At 42.0% G+C, this 17,290-nt stretch overlaps 2 protein-coding genes across 2 annotated transcripts in view; both read right to left on the minus strand.

The window, feature by feature from the left end:
• Positions 1–11,592, minus strand: part of lrpprc (leucine-rich pentatricopeptide repeat containing) — a 57,807-nt gene extending 46,215 nt beyond the window's left edge. The window contains exons 1-11 of the mRNA XM_084376431.1: positions 11,369–11,592; positions 10,480–10,682; positions 10,255–10,377; positions 9,797–9,918; positions 9,421–9,479; positions 9,192–9,278; positions 8,953–9,079; positions 8,717–8,861; positions 8,391–8,548; positions 8,128–8,233; positions 7,894–8,001 (exon numbers count right to left, since the gene is read on the minus strand). Of these exons, the coding sequence (XP_084232557.1) occupies positions 7,894–8,001; positions 8,128–8,233; positions 8,391–8,548; positions 8,717–8,861; positions 8,953–9,079; positions 9,192–9,278; positions 9,421–9,479; positions 9,797–9,918; positions 10,255–10,377; positions 10,480–10,682; positions 11,369–11,574 (1,444 nt within the window). The 5' untranslated portion in view covers positions 11,575–11,592. The remainder of the gene's footprint in view (positions 1–7,893; positions 8,002–8,127; positions 8,234–8,390; positions 8,549–8,716; positions 8,862–8,952; positions 9,080–9,191; positions 9,279–9,420; positions 9,480–9,796; positions 9,919–10,254; positions 10,378–10,479; positions 10,683–11,368) is intronic.
• A 721-nt stretch (positions 11,593–12,313) lies between these two features.
• On the minus strand, positions 12,314–14,489 carry znhit2 (zinc finger, HIT-type containing 2). The gene is made up of 2 exons (XM_084374748.1): positions 14,437–14,489; positions 12,314–14,174 (listed from the first exon to the last, which is right to left on the minus strand). Exon 2 carries the CDS (start codon positions 14,109–14,111, stop codon positions 12,375–12,377), a length of 1,737 nt encoding a protein of 578 aa, XP_084230874.1. The 5' UTR covers positions 14,112–14,174; positions 14,437–14,489; the 3' UTR covers positions 12,314–12,374.
• Between the last annotated feature and the right edge of the window lie 2,801 nt (positions 14,490–17,290).

Genomic DNA, 17,290 nt, shown 5'->3' on the forward strand with positions numbered 1-17,290 from the left:
TAGGATTGAAATCATGGCACCCTATAGTAATCCATTTCATTTTTTGTCTAGAAATGATACAAAAAAAGAGAATTTTAGAAGCTGCAACAAGTGCAGGCTTTCACATTTGCACTTAATAAATTCCTTGAAGCTTTTACAACAAATCATATTTTGTTGGTTTTGGAAGCTTCTGTAGACAAAAATGGTAGTGTGTCCACCATCAAAACCACAAAATATAATGTCAAAAAGAAAATTATTGAAAAGAAAACATCTCCTCCTGCTTCTTTTTAACTGGCCAACGTCCTATTCACTGCAACTTTGCCTGGCAAGATGTAAACACAGGCTCTTCCAGTCTGCACATGGACCCAGTGGCAGACGTTAAGAAAAAATACAGATACACACACTTTCCTCCATTCCCTCTCATGTTCAGGCCTGGAGCTGTGTAAGCACTGCTTGAATATGGGTCTAAGAAATGAGCTGGCATGTACTTTCTCTCCCCCCTCCAGTTAAAAAGCCAGGCACACACAAACATACGCACAGACACACTCACACTCACACTCCCTTCATCGACAAAATGCTAATGGCTGCTCGCCTCTCTACCTTGGACTTGAGGATACGTGTACATAAACACGCACTGGGCCTGAAGTGGACTCCTGCACCATCACCCGGCCTTGCAGCAGAGCCCTGTGGTCCTGCCCCAGGGAAGGCGGCCAAAACAGCCACATGCATATGGAACAGCCACTGATGCACTCTCAATGTGCCCGCAAGAGTGTGTGCTCATATGCAGGAGGCACTGCAGCACTTTGCATATGTCTGGGAGCATGCCCACAAAGGACATGGGCCTAGATGAGGGCATAGACGGGTCTCTTTCTCAGTGTGTTGCTATGCCTTTTTAGGTACATCTATGTGCTATATATGACTGCATCTAGTGCACCAATAGACCTTGTTCCCATGCGAACTTCAGCAAACTACCCTAAAGTGCTTCCTTGAGTTGACACACCTCATGATGCAGTGTGTATTTACTCTCCACTCAGGTTGTGAAACACACACACGGCTCTGTGTTTCTGCATCCTCTTGGGACGTATGTGTTCACCTGGCAGTCTCTCTCTTTAGCTGAATAAAAGATGAGCTGGGGCTTTTATACGCCATTAAAACCTGCGGCTGAGGCTGCATTATCCCAGGTAAGGCTACCTGAACCACTCCATCCATCCAGCCTCTCACTCATTCATCCACCCCTCTCACTATCCATCTACCCTGCTTTCAAGCAAAAAAGTAAACAGGCGATCGTCCTCTTTCTTCTCAATGGAGGATCCATCCGCTCTGCTGTCCTCTCGTTCCATTCTTACCCCCTAATCGCTTTCAACCAGCCTTTTTTTATGAAAGAAGAGAAGGAGCACCTGCTTTCCTCCTGAATAATCCATAATCAATTTCACGGTGAGCCAGACAGACAGAAAACAAGTGAATGGAGAACTGGAGGTATAAATGCATAAGCCGACCTTCTCTCTCACGTGCATGCGCGCGCTTTCCGGCTTCCGCCTGTGAGCTTTCATGATCATCAGCACTTTTCAGTCGTCCAACAAGCGTGTTTGCGTAGCTTTTTTGCAAGTCAAGTCTGTGACAAAGAGCTTTTAACCATTTGAACCCAAGGTTGTTTTTATGCTCAGTTTTCACTCCCTGTATTTACAGCCTTATGGTGAAGTCACTGCATGTCTTAGCTAAGCAGTTAGGTAAGTAAGGAAGGCCATTAGTTTGCCTTCTAGGGTACTATTCAAGGTCTACATTTTTTCACCTACCACTCTTAAGTCAGTATGTCTTCAACCAATCATCTAGGAACAGTTGGTTAACTCAAGATATTTTGTTATTTTGATATTATGATATCTCAAAACACAGAAAAGCATCTGTATGGGCAGATATCCAAATACAGATCGAAACTGAAAAAAAATGGATCCTTAATCTCTAATCAAAACCTACCGACCAGGAGCTCTAAAGCTCAACATTTAATTTGTACAAAAAACAAAGATAAAAAGGGGACATAATGTGGTTTTACAGGGGGTTATGTGCTCGACTATAACTAAAAACTTACTGGATTTTCCTGTCGTTGCCGGGCAAACTCAAGCTGATTACAAGACTCAGAGAAGTCAAGAGAGAAAGACCGATTGTAAAGATGTCTCTGTGGTCTTAACTGAATAGAGCTGCAACAATTAGTCAAAGAATTGATTCGTTGATCAAAAGAAAATTAATTGAAAACTGTTTTCATAATAAATTCATTTTGTTTGTCATTTTTTAAGCAGAAATGTCAAACATTTGCTGGTTCAAGCTTCTTCAATGTAATGATTTTATGTGTCATTTATGACAATGAAGAACTTTCTAGTGTTGGACAAAAAATGAAATTTGAAGATGTCACTTTGTGCTCTTGGAAACTGATTTTTACAATTTTATAACATTGATTGGCTTATAAATTAATTGAAAAAAATATTAGATTAATCTGGAGAGAGAGACCGAGATTGCAACACGCAATTCCAAGTAAGGCACCTTGAAACAAAGCTAAGCTGAAATGTAAAGGCTTACACACAAAAAAAGAGTCGAGTATTAATGTGAAAAGCATTGAGGATACTACAGAAAATAATATGTGATATTATGTGGTGTCGTTTGTACTGATCTCCCTTTAGGTCTTTTACTTTTCAGTCCGTTATCCTCATCATATGTGAGGTAACCCCCTTTTTTTTGCCTCCACCCCTGTCTGAACAATTTAAGTAAAGATTTGGCACAGACGAGAACTGAGAAGAGTAGAGGCCTCTCCAAGTTGGTCAGCATAAAGCCTGACATACCATCCAGGCAAGAAGTATCAAAGTAGTGAGTTAAGCATGGCAGTGGTCACAAGATATCATCATCAGATTCATGTCTTCAGGTTAACTGTCACAGACGAGAAGTGAGGACGGAGAAAAGAGAGGAAAAGAGGAGTGGAGTGAACCGGTCGCTGTCATCCCCTCCCGTCCTTGGACATGAGTACCTGTCACTTCTCCTTTTCTTTCTCCTCCAACACCATCTGTCTCTCCATCTCTCCGTGTCTATGACTCTCTAAAGGTAGACTCTGTTCGCTGCAAGGCGATGAGGGGTTGTTGTTTGGAAACAGAGCAGAGTACAAGAACCATTTTATGAAGCATGAAAAGCTGCAATTTCATCCTCGCTCCCTTCATTTTTTCCTGCTTTTAATCAAGGTGATGCTTGGCTCTTGTCCCACCAATTAACTCCAGCTGAGGCTAGACATGAGTTCATGGAGGACTGCATTACAGATTGCTGTGGCGGTGCTTCTTTAATGCAGCCCACTCTATTTGACAGATATTGCTGCATTAAAGAAAGAGTGAAAGGGTTGAAGAGGAGGTCACACAAATAAGAGTCCGGTGGGGGGAGGAAGGGGCAGCCAGGAAGGAACCAAACAAGGGAGACTTTGCATTCCTCATCACCCAAATACATTCCCTTCCTCTGCAGTTTCCCCTCCCTCTCTTTCTTGCTCCCCCATGTCAGAAGTGATAAGAGTGCGCTGCGTCGCCAGGACTGACAAGCGGTGACTAGCTGGTGGCAGGTGGGAAGTATGGGCCAGCATATGCTTCCGCTAAACCCGCCAAATCCACACCTCATCAAAAGGCAAAGGGATTTTTCCCCCCACTCCACTCCTTATTCCTCCCCGTCCCTCCCCCCCCGTTGTTCTCCTTCAATTCTACGGCTCCGGCCTCTCTGCCCGCTAGTGACACCTGTGGACAAAAAGTGACACGGCGCTTAATATTTCATGGGCCGTGCACAGTGGGGCGCGTAATCCAAAGTGAATTCCCTCAGAGCGCTTGCATTTACATGAAATCAAGTCACTCCGCATCAGTCACATCACCTGCACTGCCCCCCGAAAGCCCCCCCTCTCCTCACAAATGTGGACGCATACACACCTCCTGCAGCCAATGAGAGCGAGGGGAAAGAAGAGAGGCTGCATCATTCATGCAGGTTAAGGCTAACACCATCGGAAACAAGCAAGCAAAAGAGAAGTTTCCCCACTTTCTTTCCTTCCTTCCTTCCTCCTTTCCACTCCGTGATGGCTAAATGGATGTCTGATGTGTTTGTGTGGCTCTGAGGCTGCGCGGTCAGAGGATTTAAGTAATAGTATGTGTCAAGTGTGTGTGTGGTTTGTGCATGTTTAAACTCATGTCTACTCCTCTTCTGCTGAAGCATCTCAGCGTTCAAACCGAGGATCTGTCTGGACCGCACAGTGAAGTCAATCTGCACCGTCGCCACACTGGTCTAACCAGTCTGTCCTCCCTGCCAGCTCAAATGCTGTCAATTAGCTGACAGGGGAAAAATACATCATTTATTAATCACTCTAAAAAACCCCAAAGAGAGAGCCAGAGCTCAGCATAAATAAAGCACTTAAAAGCCAAGCCGCTGCTGAACGTATTTGACAGGGTACATTCATAATGAGTTGTGAATTCTGACAAGTCTCCAAATGCCGGCTATCTGTCACTGAGACGATTTCCCCCACGAGCTCGTCCCTGACAAAAACAAGAGAGTAAAGTTACCGTTTTTATCAGCACAGACAGAAATTGGGAAAAGGAATATCCCTCTAAGGTACATGTGCTGAGCCATTAAACTGTCTTAGGTGGCAGATGGAGAAGAAAAACTTTCAGACACAAGCTGAAGACTCACTAGACAAGGACTGCTGTTTGTCCAGCCGGAGGTTATTATTGTTAACCAAAACTTCACTAAAAACTAAGCTAGGTGTGAAAGACATTTAAACTAAATGGCACGACAATGTGTGCTTGAAAACCTAAACTAAAATTAAAAAGATAAAACAAAAATGTACAGAAAATGTCTCGACCAAATTGATTGAGACTGTAAACTAAAATTTGTCAACACAACAAGCATGGGGAGGCATTGGGAAATATGTTCATGGAAACTGAGACGTATATGTGAGTGCGAGTCAAATGCCTTCACAACCACTGCTCATATTTTAGTAACAAAAAACTAACTTATACTAAACCGTTGAAACCTTTATTAAAACTAAACATTTTTAAACACTAAGCTAAAACAAGCTCACCCACTCTGGAAACTACCTCGAATTAAACTGAATGGAATACAAAAATTAAAAAAATAAAAATACAAAAATTTACACTATAGATCAGTCACACACACTCAATTAAAACAGTAAGTGACTAGTGTTCATCTGCAAGAAATTTTTTTGAACGTAATCTTTTTTTAAGTCGTTTATGTAAGATTGCATCAAACAGTACTTGCACTTTCGGTGCAATGAAACACTGCTATTCAGCCTTGTGATAAGTTATCCTTTGAAAATATGGCTCAAAAACCACCTATTTGCCCTATTTGACACAGTCATGTAAATATGACATCACCATGACATTGGTGATCAAGTGTGTTGGACAAAGATCAACTATCTGTAGGGAATTGTGAGAGAGGACGACTTTGTTGAAGAACTAAGCTGAAGTTTGGTTCACTATAGGATTTAAGGGCAGCCACTCAAGCAAAATGACCTCTGACCACTCAGCCTCAGGCTCATATGTGCATCCTGGTTTGCGTGTTTGCATGTGCAAGAGAGATCCTTCAGACTTCTGAGCCCTCCCAGTGTCCCCAAAGAGGAAGCTTAGGTGCCCCCTGCTATGGGGCAAAGGTCACCAGATCAACCATCCTCACACACTGTGCACCACTGTCATCTTTCAGCAGCTTCTGCACTATTGATACAGTGTCAGCACTGTCCAAAATTACATTTTGGACTCACCGAAACAGTGGACTGGTAGATAAAAGAAAAACACACCAACAGACATATCTTTTACCTGCATATTAGATATGTCTTTGGTATTTTAAAAAATGCAGCAGTAAAACAAATTATTATTACAGAGGTACTTGGGGACCTATTGAAGGATATCGTGGTGTTTGCTGATAACAGTTTGATTGGATTTTTTTTAATGGAATTTGTTTTGATTGGGATACGGTTATAATTAAACATCTGAATATTTTAAAAATGCTGTAGTAAAATAACTTGAAAATTATCAGAGATGGGCTACTTGTGCGCCTTTTGTACAGGAAAATTGGTTGAGGCGCTGATAACAACTTCAACAATAAGTTTTTTTACCCAGAATCTTTTTAATGTGCTTCCGTAGAAATTAATGGGATATATTTTCTGATTTTGGCATCTAATTACTAAAAATGCTGTGGTAAAAAAAGAAGTACTGAGAAATGTAGGCTGTTTCATTAAAAAAAGGGAAAATATTAAAATATAAAAAATCTTTCTGCAGGAAATGCTGTAATGACCAGGTTAACTGTTGGAAATTTCATTATTTCTAAGATGACAAAAAAATTCATGGCAAAGAAATTGGCATCAGAATAAATTATATGCATCTTTAACTTTAATCTTGACATTATATACTTGGGAAAGTTAAAGCTTTTAGACAGTAGCTTTCAAAAAGAGACGAGAGAAGAAAAAAAAACACAATTGATTTCTTAGTCAAATGTCCCATAAACCTGCACCCAGGAGGCTACAAGAGGCCAGAAACTGGCCATCAGGCAGAGGAATAAAACCTATGACATTTATGTCTGAGCGCACTCTCTGAAAGTCAAGAGTGTCTTCTTGGTCCAGAGCTCATCCGTCCACTTCAAAGTGGCTAACACTGGGAGTTAGGACCTCTTCTAAACTTTGCGATCTATTCCTAGAGCCCTCCAGAGAGACCTCTGTCCGTGTGTGTGTGTGTGTGCGTGCGTCGTTTCATATTTTCCTGCTCTGACACTCTCTCACACAGGGATCAAACCTCTTTGCCCTTGACTGGCCCCAGCCCAGTGAAATCTGTCCCAGTTGGACCACTCTGTTGGGCATTAATATTTGAGGGAAACGCTCCTTTAAAAGCTCTTTCTGGTATAGAGGACTCAGAAAGTCATAATCCCCTCCACGCCACAAAAATAACACAAACTGCTACTATCATTCTCACCAAAATAAAATAAAAACCCCTCTCCATTTCACTTTGGATGCACGAACAGATGATAGCCAAGTTTTTTTTTACCTCCTGAGACTCTGCAGCACCCATTAGGTTCTCACATCCACATGAGATTGTTCACATGAGGCTGTAGTGGCTTTAGGATCCACCTACAAGCATCACACGACAACTCAACATGTTCAACATCAAGATCTACCGGTCGCTCTAAAGCTTCTAGCAAGTGATACTCACGGGATAGAAGTATACATATGAACTCATCTATTCAAAATCTGAATAGTAAAAAAAAATGTTATACAGTTTGGTTTCTCTTAGAACACACTAGGCAAGCAGACTTAACTTAAGGAATGTTATATAAAAACAGACAAGGTTTCTACATAATCATTCGAGGGGTGGATCAAAATGACATTTTTGACTGCAATTTTCAAACAATTGAACCATAAGTGTTTGGTTCAGTTTGGTCAACTTTGCATTCGTACTACAACGATGAGGAGCTGGACATTCCAACCATTATCCACGACTTTTGTTGATCTATTTCAATAGTTTATGTCATGGATTGTGTTGAAAAAAATACATGTAATGACTTCTTTTAAATTCAGGGGACCTTGCAGACCAGTTGCTTATGTAGTGGGCTGCTGATTGTAGTAAGCAATTGATAAGGTCACATACAAAGAATTGCAAAAATGGCTACATTTAGCTCCGAGGGTCAAACTTCAAAAATCGAAAGTACCATGAATTTAAACCATCATTATGTAACTTTTTGTTACCTTAATTTAACAGCTTCAAAATCATGTTGAGGGTTCAGTGTCTTGTAATAAGGTGAATGGTGTCTCTGTCTCAGCTGTGTGTGTGTGTGTGTGTGTGTGTGTGTGTGTGTGTGTGTGTGTGTGTCTGTGTGTGTGTGTGTGTCTGTGTGTGCGCGTGTACGTACCAGCTGAGTCGTTGTCTTTCCCATACTGAGTGAGAAGCGGCCAAAAGTAGTGAATTCTTACAGGTAAGCCCTGCTCCTTCATCAACTTCATCAGCTCAAAAGACAACTCTGAAAAAATAAAATAAAACATATAATAATGTTAATGCCTTAATTAATTCACCAAATACACAAATACTAGTGTGTGTGTATAGAAATAGTCTTTTAAATGCGAGTAAATTAAAGTATGTGCTGTACCAGACTTCTTGGCCTCCAGAGCACATGACAGGGTGAAGCTGAGTGGTGTAGCATGCAGGTTTAACTCCTGGAGCTCTTTGCAATAGAGGCCCAACTTCTCCAGTGGCTGTAGTGCAAACAAAAAAAAATACATTTAAACATTTGAAATTAATACTTAAAATACACTGCAAATATGTCTTTAAATTAATGCTAGCTAGTATCGACCCTCTGTGTCATAAGATGAGGTGAGTGGAGCAAAGGGTGAAATATCTTTGTCCATGTACCGTGTCCATGCTGACACAGTGTCTGAGGAAGAAGTTGCCCAGGTTGGGGGAGTCAGCGGTGAGGCTGTCAGACTGCAGTACGGGGAAAGTCTTCAGGATGTGAAAAGCTGAGTCTGCCAGGCCCTGGGTGATGAGGCTCAGGCACAAGTTCATGGCATCTACAAGAAGAAGAGCAAATACCGATTCTGCTCAGCCTCATAACACTGTCAAGATGATTACAAATCAATTGATTGAACTGATTCAATAGTAATAGTCTAATAACGACACTATGTATGCTGCTGAGGACTACAGTGATGTGTAAAATTATGAGGTGTGTTTGTGCGTACCTGGAACAAAACCCCTCTCTTGCCTCAAGCGCTCAGTCATCTCTGGGATGTGCTGCTGGTGTCCGGCCTTGGCCAGAGTGTAGATGACCTGCATCAGGTCCCTGTCCATCAGGCTGCAGTCTGCACTGGCTGCTGCCTCGAGAGTCTGAAAATTTTAAAAGGCAAACATTCATTCAATACAAACATACACGTGTTGCATCAGCATTGTCTTGACGGCAAACTAAATAAAAACACACCGTTTTTATGCTGTCCAGGTCTCCCTTCTCAGCGTAGGCGGTCAGGAGGGCTGTGTAAGTGTCAGGACCTGCTTCAATTCCTGCTCCCTTCATCACAGTCAGGATGTTCTTAGCACTCTCAATGTCCCTGCACAGGGACAGGTGACAGCTGGTTTAGATAATCTGATAGGTTCAATACAAACACTTACACCATGTGCCGTTACACAGTGTGCCATGACAATAAAAACAATTACGCTCACCCTGAACGAGCATGGCCTGTCACCAGGGAGTTGAAAACGGCCTCTGTGATGGGTAAATCTCTGGTCTTCATGAAACCCAAAATGGCACTGAGAAAGCAGAGAAGAAAGTCAAAATGGAAATTAAAAAAATGTTAAAAATAAATTAAAAAACACAGGTAAATCTAGAGGCATAATATCACATGAACTCTGCTGTTGGTTGGTTAATGAGCAGAGCAGAACGTTCACCCACCTGGCTCCCTCAATATCTCCATTTAGGCAGTAGGCTGCAATGAGTCTCTGGTAAGTAACCTGTGCACAGAAATGAAAGGAATGCAATCAAAGTATACCTTTAAAGGGATGAGAGGAATCGACTTTTTATAACATTAAACCATGAACACAGGGTTCGTACAGCTTTCAAGCATTTTTTGGTTGAGGTACCCTAAACCAAAAACTTCCTGACTCGAACACTTTATGATCCCACCTAAACTGTTATAAATGCAACTGCAAAAAACTAAAGTCTACAGAATTCCTGTTGCAGTTACACTGTTGTGGTTGATGGATTTAAGCAAACAGAAATCTACCCATCTCTTTCCTGCCAATATTGTACCCTTCTCTGCAGTACTTACTCTGTTGGGCTGGACATTAGCCGTTTCCATCTTGGCCAGGAAGTCAGTGGGGGAGAACTTGAACTCATTCTGGATGTAAACCTTCAGCAAGGCGTTGTAGTGACTGACATCGTACTGAGCACCTGCGGAGGACAATGCGCACATCAACATCACACCTAAAACATACAATGATTCACAGAAGCAAAAAGACACAATAGCAGGTTTTCACAGTTGTGAAGCAGTAAACTCAAGATGAAAGGTGCTCAATCTGATCAACTTTAAAAAAGGAAGCCAACAGGCTTCATAGAGCCAAATATGTAGTTGCCTTTTTTAGTCAGAGCATAACAGAGTTAAAAAAGGAAGGAAAACAAGGAAAAACGGCAACAAGTTATAACCTATACAGCCGCCAACTCTCAGAAAGACAGTACTTTAGCTAAGAAGTTGGCTAGGTTGTTGCAATTGGTGCTGCTGCCTCTTACCCAACTCCTTCAGCTTCTCCCAGACCCGGTGTGCCAGCTCTGTGCGCTCCACCAGGGGTACCTCAGGCAGCAGGGACCCACAGCTACGCAACAGTAGCAAGGCCTGATTACCACTGGGATAGCCTGTAAAGAGGAGAAGATGATGGACGGATGTGGAATATTAAAGAACTATGACAAAAACAAAGTGTTAGTCAGTTTTTTAAGATCGTTGCTCTGCCTGCCTACCTGTCCTGCAGATATCATGGAAGATGCGGTGCAGTAGGGTCTTGGTGATGCGACCGGTCCTCCTCACAGAGCTGTCCAGCTTGGCCAGAGCCCAGTCGAACTCCTGCGCCTGCTTGGACCGGACCGCCACGCTAGTCTCATCTTTTTGCTCTGTGGCCACAGCATAGTTACGCACACACCCTGCTGCATTAGGCCACACACGACTGTAGAGAATAAGACAGTGACAGGAGAGAGAGACAGAGATGGATGTCAGGAGTTAAAGGGAAGCAGAGGAAAGCAGTAACACAGATACACCTATGGATGCTGGTCCTGTTTGAAGGCTGATTGTAGTTTTGTCAGGACCTATGACCTTGAGAGAAAAAGCACCAGAAGATGACTGATAACCATCATCTTTTACATCAGCTGAGGTCAGAGTTCCTCTTGTACTTAATTATAACATATTAAACGCCAAATTTGACAATAATTGTCTGATTATGGTTAGCTACAGCATGTACTGGTCTCAACTGGGACCACTGAGCATGCAGATAAGCTAATAAGAGTACAGGACCAAACACAGGGTGACAACTCTGGTTGCTAACTGTATCATTATTGTAACAATGTAAGTTATTGAAAGTGGCTTAAATGTGACTGTTAGCATCATGGTTACACAACGATTGTTCATCACCTTGTGTAAGCTGGCAGCCATGTTTACCTAACCACACAGCTAACTGTTCATTTACGTTGTATGTTAACTACTCTAACACAATCTCACATATGTGAACACACCGCTTTATACTGTTAGTGTGTGAACATGTTTATGTCTCTGTCTGTCATTGACCCTCAATGACATCTCTGCCTCACGCACACATGCGTGAATATTAGCTACACCGGCTAGCAGGCTGCGTGATACCTGGACGCGTTTCCCGCAGCAGGGCTGATGTTTCGGGGACAAACTCCGGTCCTGGTTCCGCCGAGAGCTCCGCTGTACAGCCGGCTGAGCGGCGGTCCGTTTCTTTTTGTTCCTGTGATCTGAAGCAAGCCCGAAGGCGAAAACTTGAGTAGACGCGCTGATCTCAAGAGCGCAGCCATGTTTTCTGTCGCACAGTAGAAGGGCATCCGCACCACGTGACCCGTCATAGGAAGCACCGCGGTTGGGATTACCGCGAGAGTTCCGACTGAACGTGAGTTTCTAGTATTCAGTGTCTGTGCTGTGTAGTTCCTGCAAGTCTACTGTATGTTGGTACTTTAAATAAAGCTTAACTTGCTGTGTATGTGTGGGAGAGATAATAAAATGTCTAATTTGTTATACAGGGTGTCTAGTGATATCAGACACTTCAATTTAATGCTTTTAAGACATTTTAAGATAATTTTTTAACCAAATTTGACTCATTTTTTAACAAATAATCTTTTTCTTATTCAAGCATTGCAGGTAAGTAAAAGGGTGCGTAGCCTGACTCTCCTGTATTTATTTTATTACCTTATCCTAGCAGTCACCATCAAGTGCTATTAAAAATTTGATTCAGCATAAACTTACATTTCAGTCTGGCTTATTTAAAGTCCCAATTTTACATTTGCTTTGTCTGAGAATGTTTTACTGTGTACTCGGACAGAACCTGTTTAATTAATATCTCATTTACACTTTGTTTGTTATAATTTCACTATAATACTGTTTTGTGCTTGCTACAAACTAAAATTCCTATATGTAATGCAAGAAACTTAAATAAATAGGTATGTGTGCTTATATTCTGTTTTCATGACATGAGTAATAATAAGACACTTTATTTACATCAATAAGCATTCTGAACAAAGTCTTACCTCTGACCTTGAATTTCACAGAGAAGGAAGATGATTTAGGTTTTATTATATTTTTATTACATCATGAACTTGTACAAACATCAATATTCCCAAGAAAGAAATCATTCACTCAGCTCCTCAATTAACTTGCTTTTCTTTTTGCTCTTCCCTTTCTTCAAGTTTTCCTCCACTGCAGTCTTTGCTTTCTCCATGCCACTCCTTACACACTCTCTTTTACTATGTTCGTTCCACAACTCCATAGCAAGCGTACGAATCTGGTGTATGTTGTCCAGTACCCAGGCTTGAAAGAATTCACACTTCTTGCCTGCCAGGAAGTACCTTTGTCTCCTTGCTCCTTCCTCTCCTTCTTTCGAAAGGCCTGTTCTGGCCTGGGAGAGCACTGAGCGAAGCTGGCTCAAGGCTGCCAGGCAGTATCCTGTAGCATCCTTTCTGTCTCTGCCAGTCAAGATGTGAGCCACAGCTTCCACCGCCCTGGCTGGAGCGAGGGGATCCTCCTTGTCGAGGTAACCTTGACCCAAAATGAGAGTTTCTCCGCAGTCTAAGGCCTCTTGGACAGAGTTGAACACCCTGTTTGAGTTCAGTGCCTCAGACAGAGCAAGAATCATGTCACAGAACTCAAACATCAGTGAATCAGTGTCGTTGTTAAACAGGCACAGGGTGAAGGTGTAGCCATAAAGTGCGTTGACCAAACCATAGCATACAAGGGGGGACGGATTTGCACACAAGGAACTCAACTTTGGAATTTTTGCTGAAACTGGAGGGACACCGTGAACTGTTGAACTTTCCTTGCCCTTACTTGTTTGCTTTCTGTTTCCTCCTTTAATCTTTTTCAGCTTTGTCGCTGATTTACCTGCTTCTTGTGATGTCTTGATTTTATTATCAATATCCAGTTCATCCATAGTTGTTGAATTTTCACTTTCCAGTTTGCTCACTTCCTCCTCCAGCACCTCCACCAGTCCTCTCCCTCCCTCCTCATGCTCCTCCCACCACGGCTTCCACAAGGGAACCAACCTGCCAAGAGCGCCACCCTTCATCATACCCATAAACACGTCTTTCTCTTTACTACTGAGCAGTTCCCACAGCTCCTCTTCTGAAAGTTTGTCAATATCCAGCCCTGAGAGCCGATCAGCCAAGTCCAGCTGTCCTTCTGCACTTTCAGCATCCTCATCTATTTCTCCAGGCAGTGTCTCCCCTCCTCCAATCTCTCCCAGTTTTCGCAAAATAGCTCCAATCTCTGTCTCACTCCCTTCTCCAGACTGTTGCAGTTCTGCTAACCTGGACAGGAGCGCCACAACCTGAGCTTTCTCTGTTGCCTCTCCCTCCCCTTCATCTGTGTCATCTGACACAATACCAGCTTCTTTTAACAAACTCTCCATCCCTCCACCTGTCCTTTCCGCCTTTTGTCTGAGTCCGACAAGAATCTCTTGCATTTTCTGTTTCCCCTCACTTTCTGTTTTCCCCATCTGCTTCAGCTCCTGTAGAACAGACTCCTTGTAAAACTCCTCAGAGCACACGGAGTGATCTGGGCTCCGATAGCAAGCCAAGCCACAGTAATGCAGGTTACACCGAGGGCAGGTGTAACAAGAGGGCTTACATTTACACATCATGCAGACTGCACTCGGTCTGTCGTTACTATTATCCTCTGAAGCCTCTTCCTCTTGTGTCCTGGCTGGCGTGAGAAACTCCTCTTGTCCAGAAGCAGCTCCTCTGGACGGGAGCACGATCCCATCTCTGGTCACTGTGTCGGGCTCAGTGTCAGTCCACTCCTCCTTTGGACCGATGTCTGTCAGAAGACTCCTCACAGAGGGAGGAAGCCTCCGTCTAATTAGCGGATTCATTAGCAGTTGAACGGGACCGAAATGAAGAGAAAACGGTGAGGTCCGAAGTCCAAAAGACGAAACCTGTGGGTTCACAAATGAAAGTTAATGAAATAACGTTAGTAGGATGTATGCAAACCTCACTTTCGTTTCTCTCACAAAGTGGATTTTACAGTGTGAGATGCTAACGTTAGCTACAAACACAAACAGCATGCGCAGTGTTTCATCCATAAACCGCTTTCAAAATACTCTAAATATCGCCAAGAAGGCTCTGCTAGCAACGTTCAATGTCAATATAAAAAGCTTTCTTCAGTCTCAATATCTTAAAGTACAAAACTGTACTTACTTCCCAGCAATTGCACCAACACCAACGTTTCACGTTTGTTGTCAAGCCGCCATGTCGCCTTTTGATGACGTATGTGCGACTTAAAGCAGCTCTTTTTTTCCCCGAGGCAGGACTGTTACTACTTCTGTTATTACCCCCGCTACAATAACCACAGTGCTCCCACTACTATTAATATTATAAAGTAGTAATAATCATAATTAAATAAATTATAGATTTAATTATTATGGATCAATTATTATATAATAGATAAGATAGATTGATATTATAGATAGGTATTATAAATACATTATTTAAGGTGCATATTTTGTAAAGAAACACAAAAAGAAAGCATTTTGTTTCTAGAATAATCTCACCTCAAGGTCCACTATCTAGCTGGTTTGGAACTTTCAATCATATCACATGATCTTCATCAGTCATGGAAACATAAAATTGTAGATGAAGATGAAAATGTCACACTTCAAGGACTTCTTGTTCATGTTGTTTTAATGAAGAACAAAAGTCAGGTAAAGTGAGGTTGTTTTGTCAGCTTCTGTTTCCCGTTTGTCTTGTGTTTGTCCATGAAATTTATAGCCTAAGAAGTAGGTTGCCTACTAAGTTGTCATATCACCCTCAACATTTATCATTACTTAAAGGTCCTATTTACGGAAGCCCTAAAGGGCCATGCATTCATACATTTTATTTCCTCCGTTTTCTCGTGATAACGAGTTAATTTCATTTGTTTTCTCGAGATCTCGAGTTATTATCTCGAAATAACAACTGCCATTTTCCCGAGATAACGGGATAATTTTCTTGAGATCTCGAGATAAGGAAACTTTGTTTTCCCGAGATAACGATATAATTAATTCGAAATCTTGAGAAAACAAAACAATAGTGTAGTATATTAAATCACTGCAGGAAACATCATTCAATGTAGCAATGTCAGAGGAGCAGGAGTATATCGATCACTGCGTCACATATCTTTTCAATCAAGGCCTGACACAGGCTGAAATAGCATTATGCCTTGCTATTACAGATAATATACACATTAGTGTGCGTAATCTAAAAAGACGGTTAGCAAGGCTTCAGCTATATCGGCGGCGCAATCTAAGTGAGCCTAATGTCGTCATTAACTATATAGCTGACCAGCTATGAGTCTCCATAATCTCAGGCCTATCATATCACAGTTATTATCTCGAATTAAATATATCGTTATCTCGGGAAAACGGCAGTTGTTATTTCGAGATAATAACTCGAGATCTTGCCTGATTTTGAACAAAGATATTTTTTTCTACAATGATGACATTTCTGTTGAACTTCAAAATGTGTCATTTGGCAAGTGATTTACAGACAACATGAAGGAGAATTAAGATGATGGTCTTATCAATATTAAAACAATATGCATTGTGCAGCTCTCTTTTCTTTACTTTAGGATATAGGCTAATGAGTTTTGTCCAGTCCCAGAAACTTTGATTTATGTCTATGTTTGCATCTTGACCACTGAGCAACGTTCACTGAGCAATATATGGTCTTTATTTCAATCGCTGACCAACTGACTAGCATATTTGTTCCATGAAGCTCTACCAGTGGCTCTTTTCATAAGGCTGAGTAGCTTATTTAGTCTTAATTAAGCTGGCTGTTCAAAGCTGAGCTTATCCAAACACTATCATCGCAACTAAATGATTAAACAAATTACGATGTTGAAAAGTAGTGACGCCATTAGAGCCTCTTTGTTGTAAAGCAGTCAGCCAGATTTGAATGACTAATCATAAGCATGTATGCATGTCAGAGCCGGAAAAAACTGTCCTTCCATCTAACTTTCTGTCAATCTGTATGCTCATCATGCACATCTGTCTATTTGTGTGTCTTCCTGACTGTGCTGTGTGTCTACATCTCCCGTGGGGCTGTTTGCTATGAGGTGATTGTCTCCTGCAGGGGGTCAAGCATGGTAAAGGTCATGCAGGTGGGGAGTTGTCAGATGGCTGTCCACCCCTCACTGGGCCAAGGGGTTCCTGTGCCGCCTGTCAGAGCCCGTGGGGAAAGGGGGAGGAGGAGGGGGGTCTGAGGTCGACGTGTGCCATGCTGTCTTGGCCCCGCCCCTGGCTGTCGTGCCAGCGGTTCTGGGTAGGCTGCTGCCTCCTCGTGTCTCCTTTACTCTTCTCTGGCATGTCCTGTGACATGTTAGCAACCCCAACACTACATCCCGAGCTTACTTACTGACTGTAGATGATACTGTATGTAGTAGTGCAGAATTTCATCCAGGTTAGGAAGGCTTTTTGTCCAGGTGCAGGTTAGGTGGTATTGCTTTAAGATGACACTGTAATAACAGACACAAAAGATGGATAAGACATGTAAAAATCAGTAGGAATTTGGTAAGCAGGAGTTATATGGTGTAAGTCATAACTACAAGGACACCAGGACACATACAAATCTGAATTTGAAGCCTTTTGCATGGATGTCATCTCTACAATCTTGATTATATTATAAAATCCAGTTTTTCCCTTTAATAAAATAGCACATTTAGCTTATAACACATCCTTCATAATCATTCACACATGTAGCACATGTCCAGGAGTGTTAGGATCAGTTAAGATGCAGACAAACTGGAAGATTTGATATATTGATATTAGTTTGATACAGGAGAACCTTTTAATGAATATGACATACATCTTCTCATATACAGTATAGGGCATGTGGGCTTAATATACTAGTTGCAGGGGCGATGAAAAATGTGTGAATTCGAAATCAGATTGGATTGAAAGAAAATGTAAAAAAATTCACAGTAGAAACATACACACACTCTCTCCCTCTCTCTCTTTCTCTCTCTCTCTCTTTCTCTCTCTCTCACACACACACACAAAACACAGACACACACATC

Source organism: Pagrus pagrus (genome assembly GCF_965226575.1).
Source record: "Pagrus pagrus genome assembly, chromosome: 15".
NCBI lineage: Eukaryota > Metazoa > Chordata > Actinopteri > Spariformes > Sparidae > Pagrus > Pagrus pagrus.

Bases quoted from the DNA above. Each gene is read 5' to 3' on its own strand.
- znhit2 (XM_084374748.1), bottom strand. From the start codon at position 14,111: ATGAATCCGCTAATTAGACGGAGGCTTCCTCCCTCTGTGAGGAGTCTT.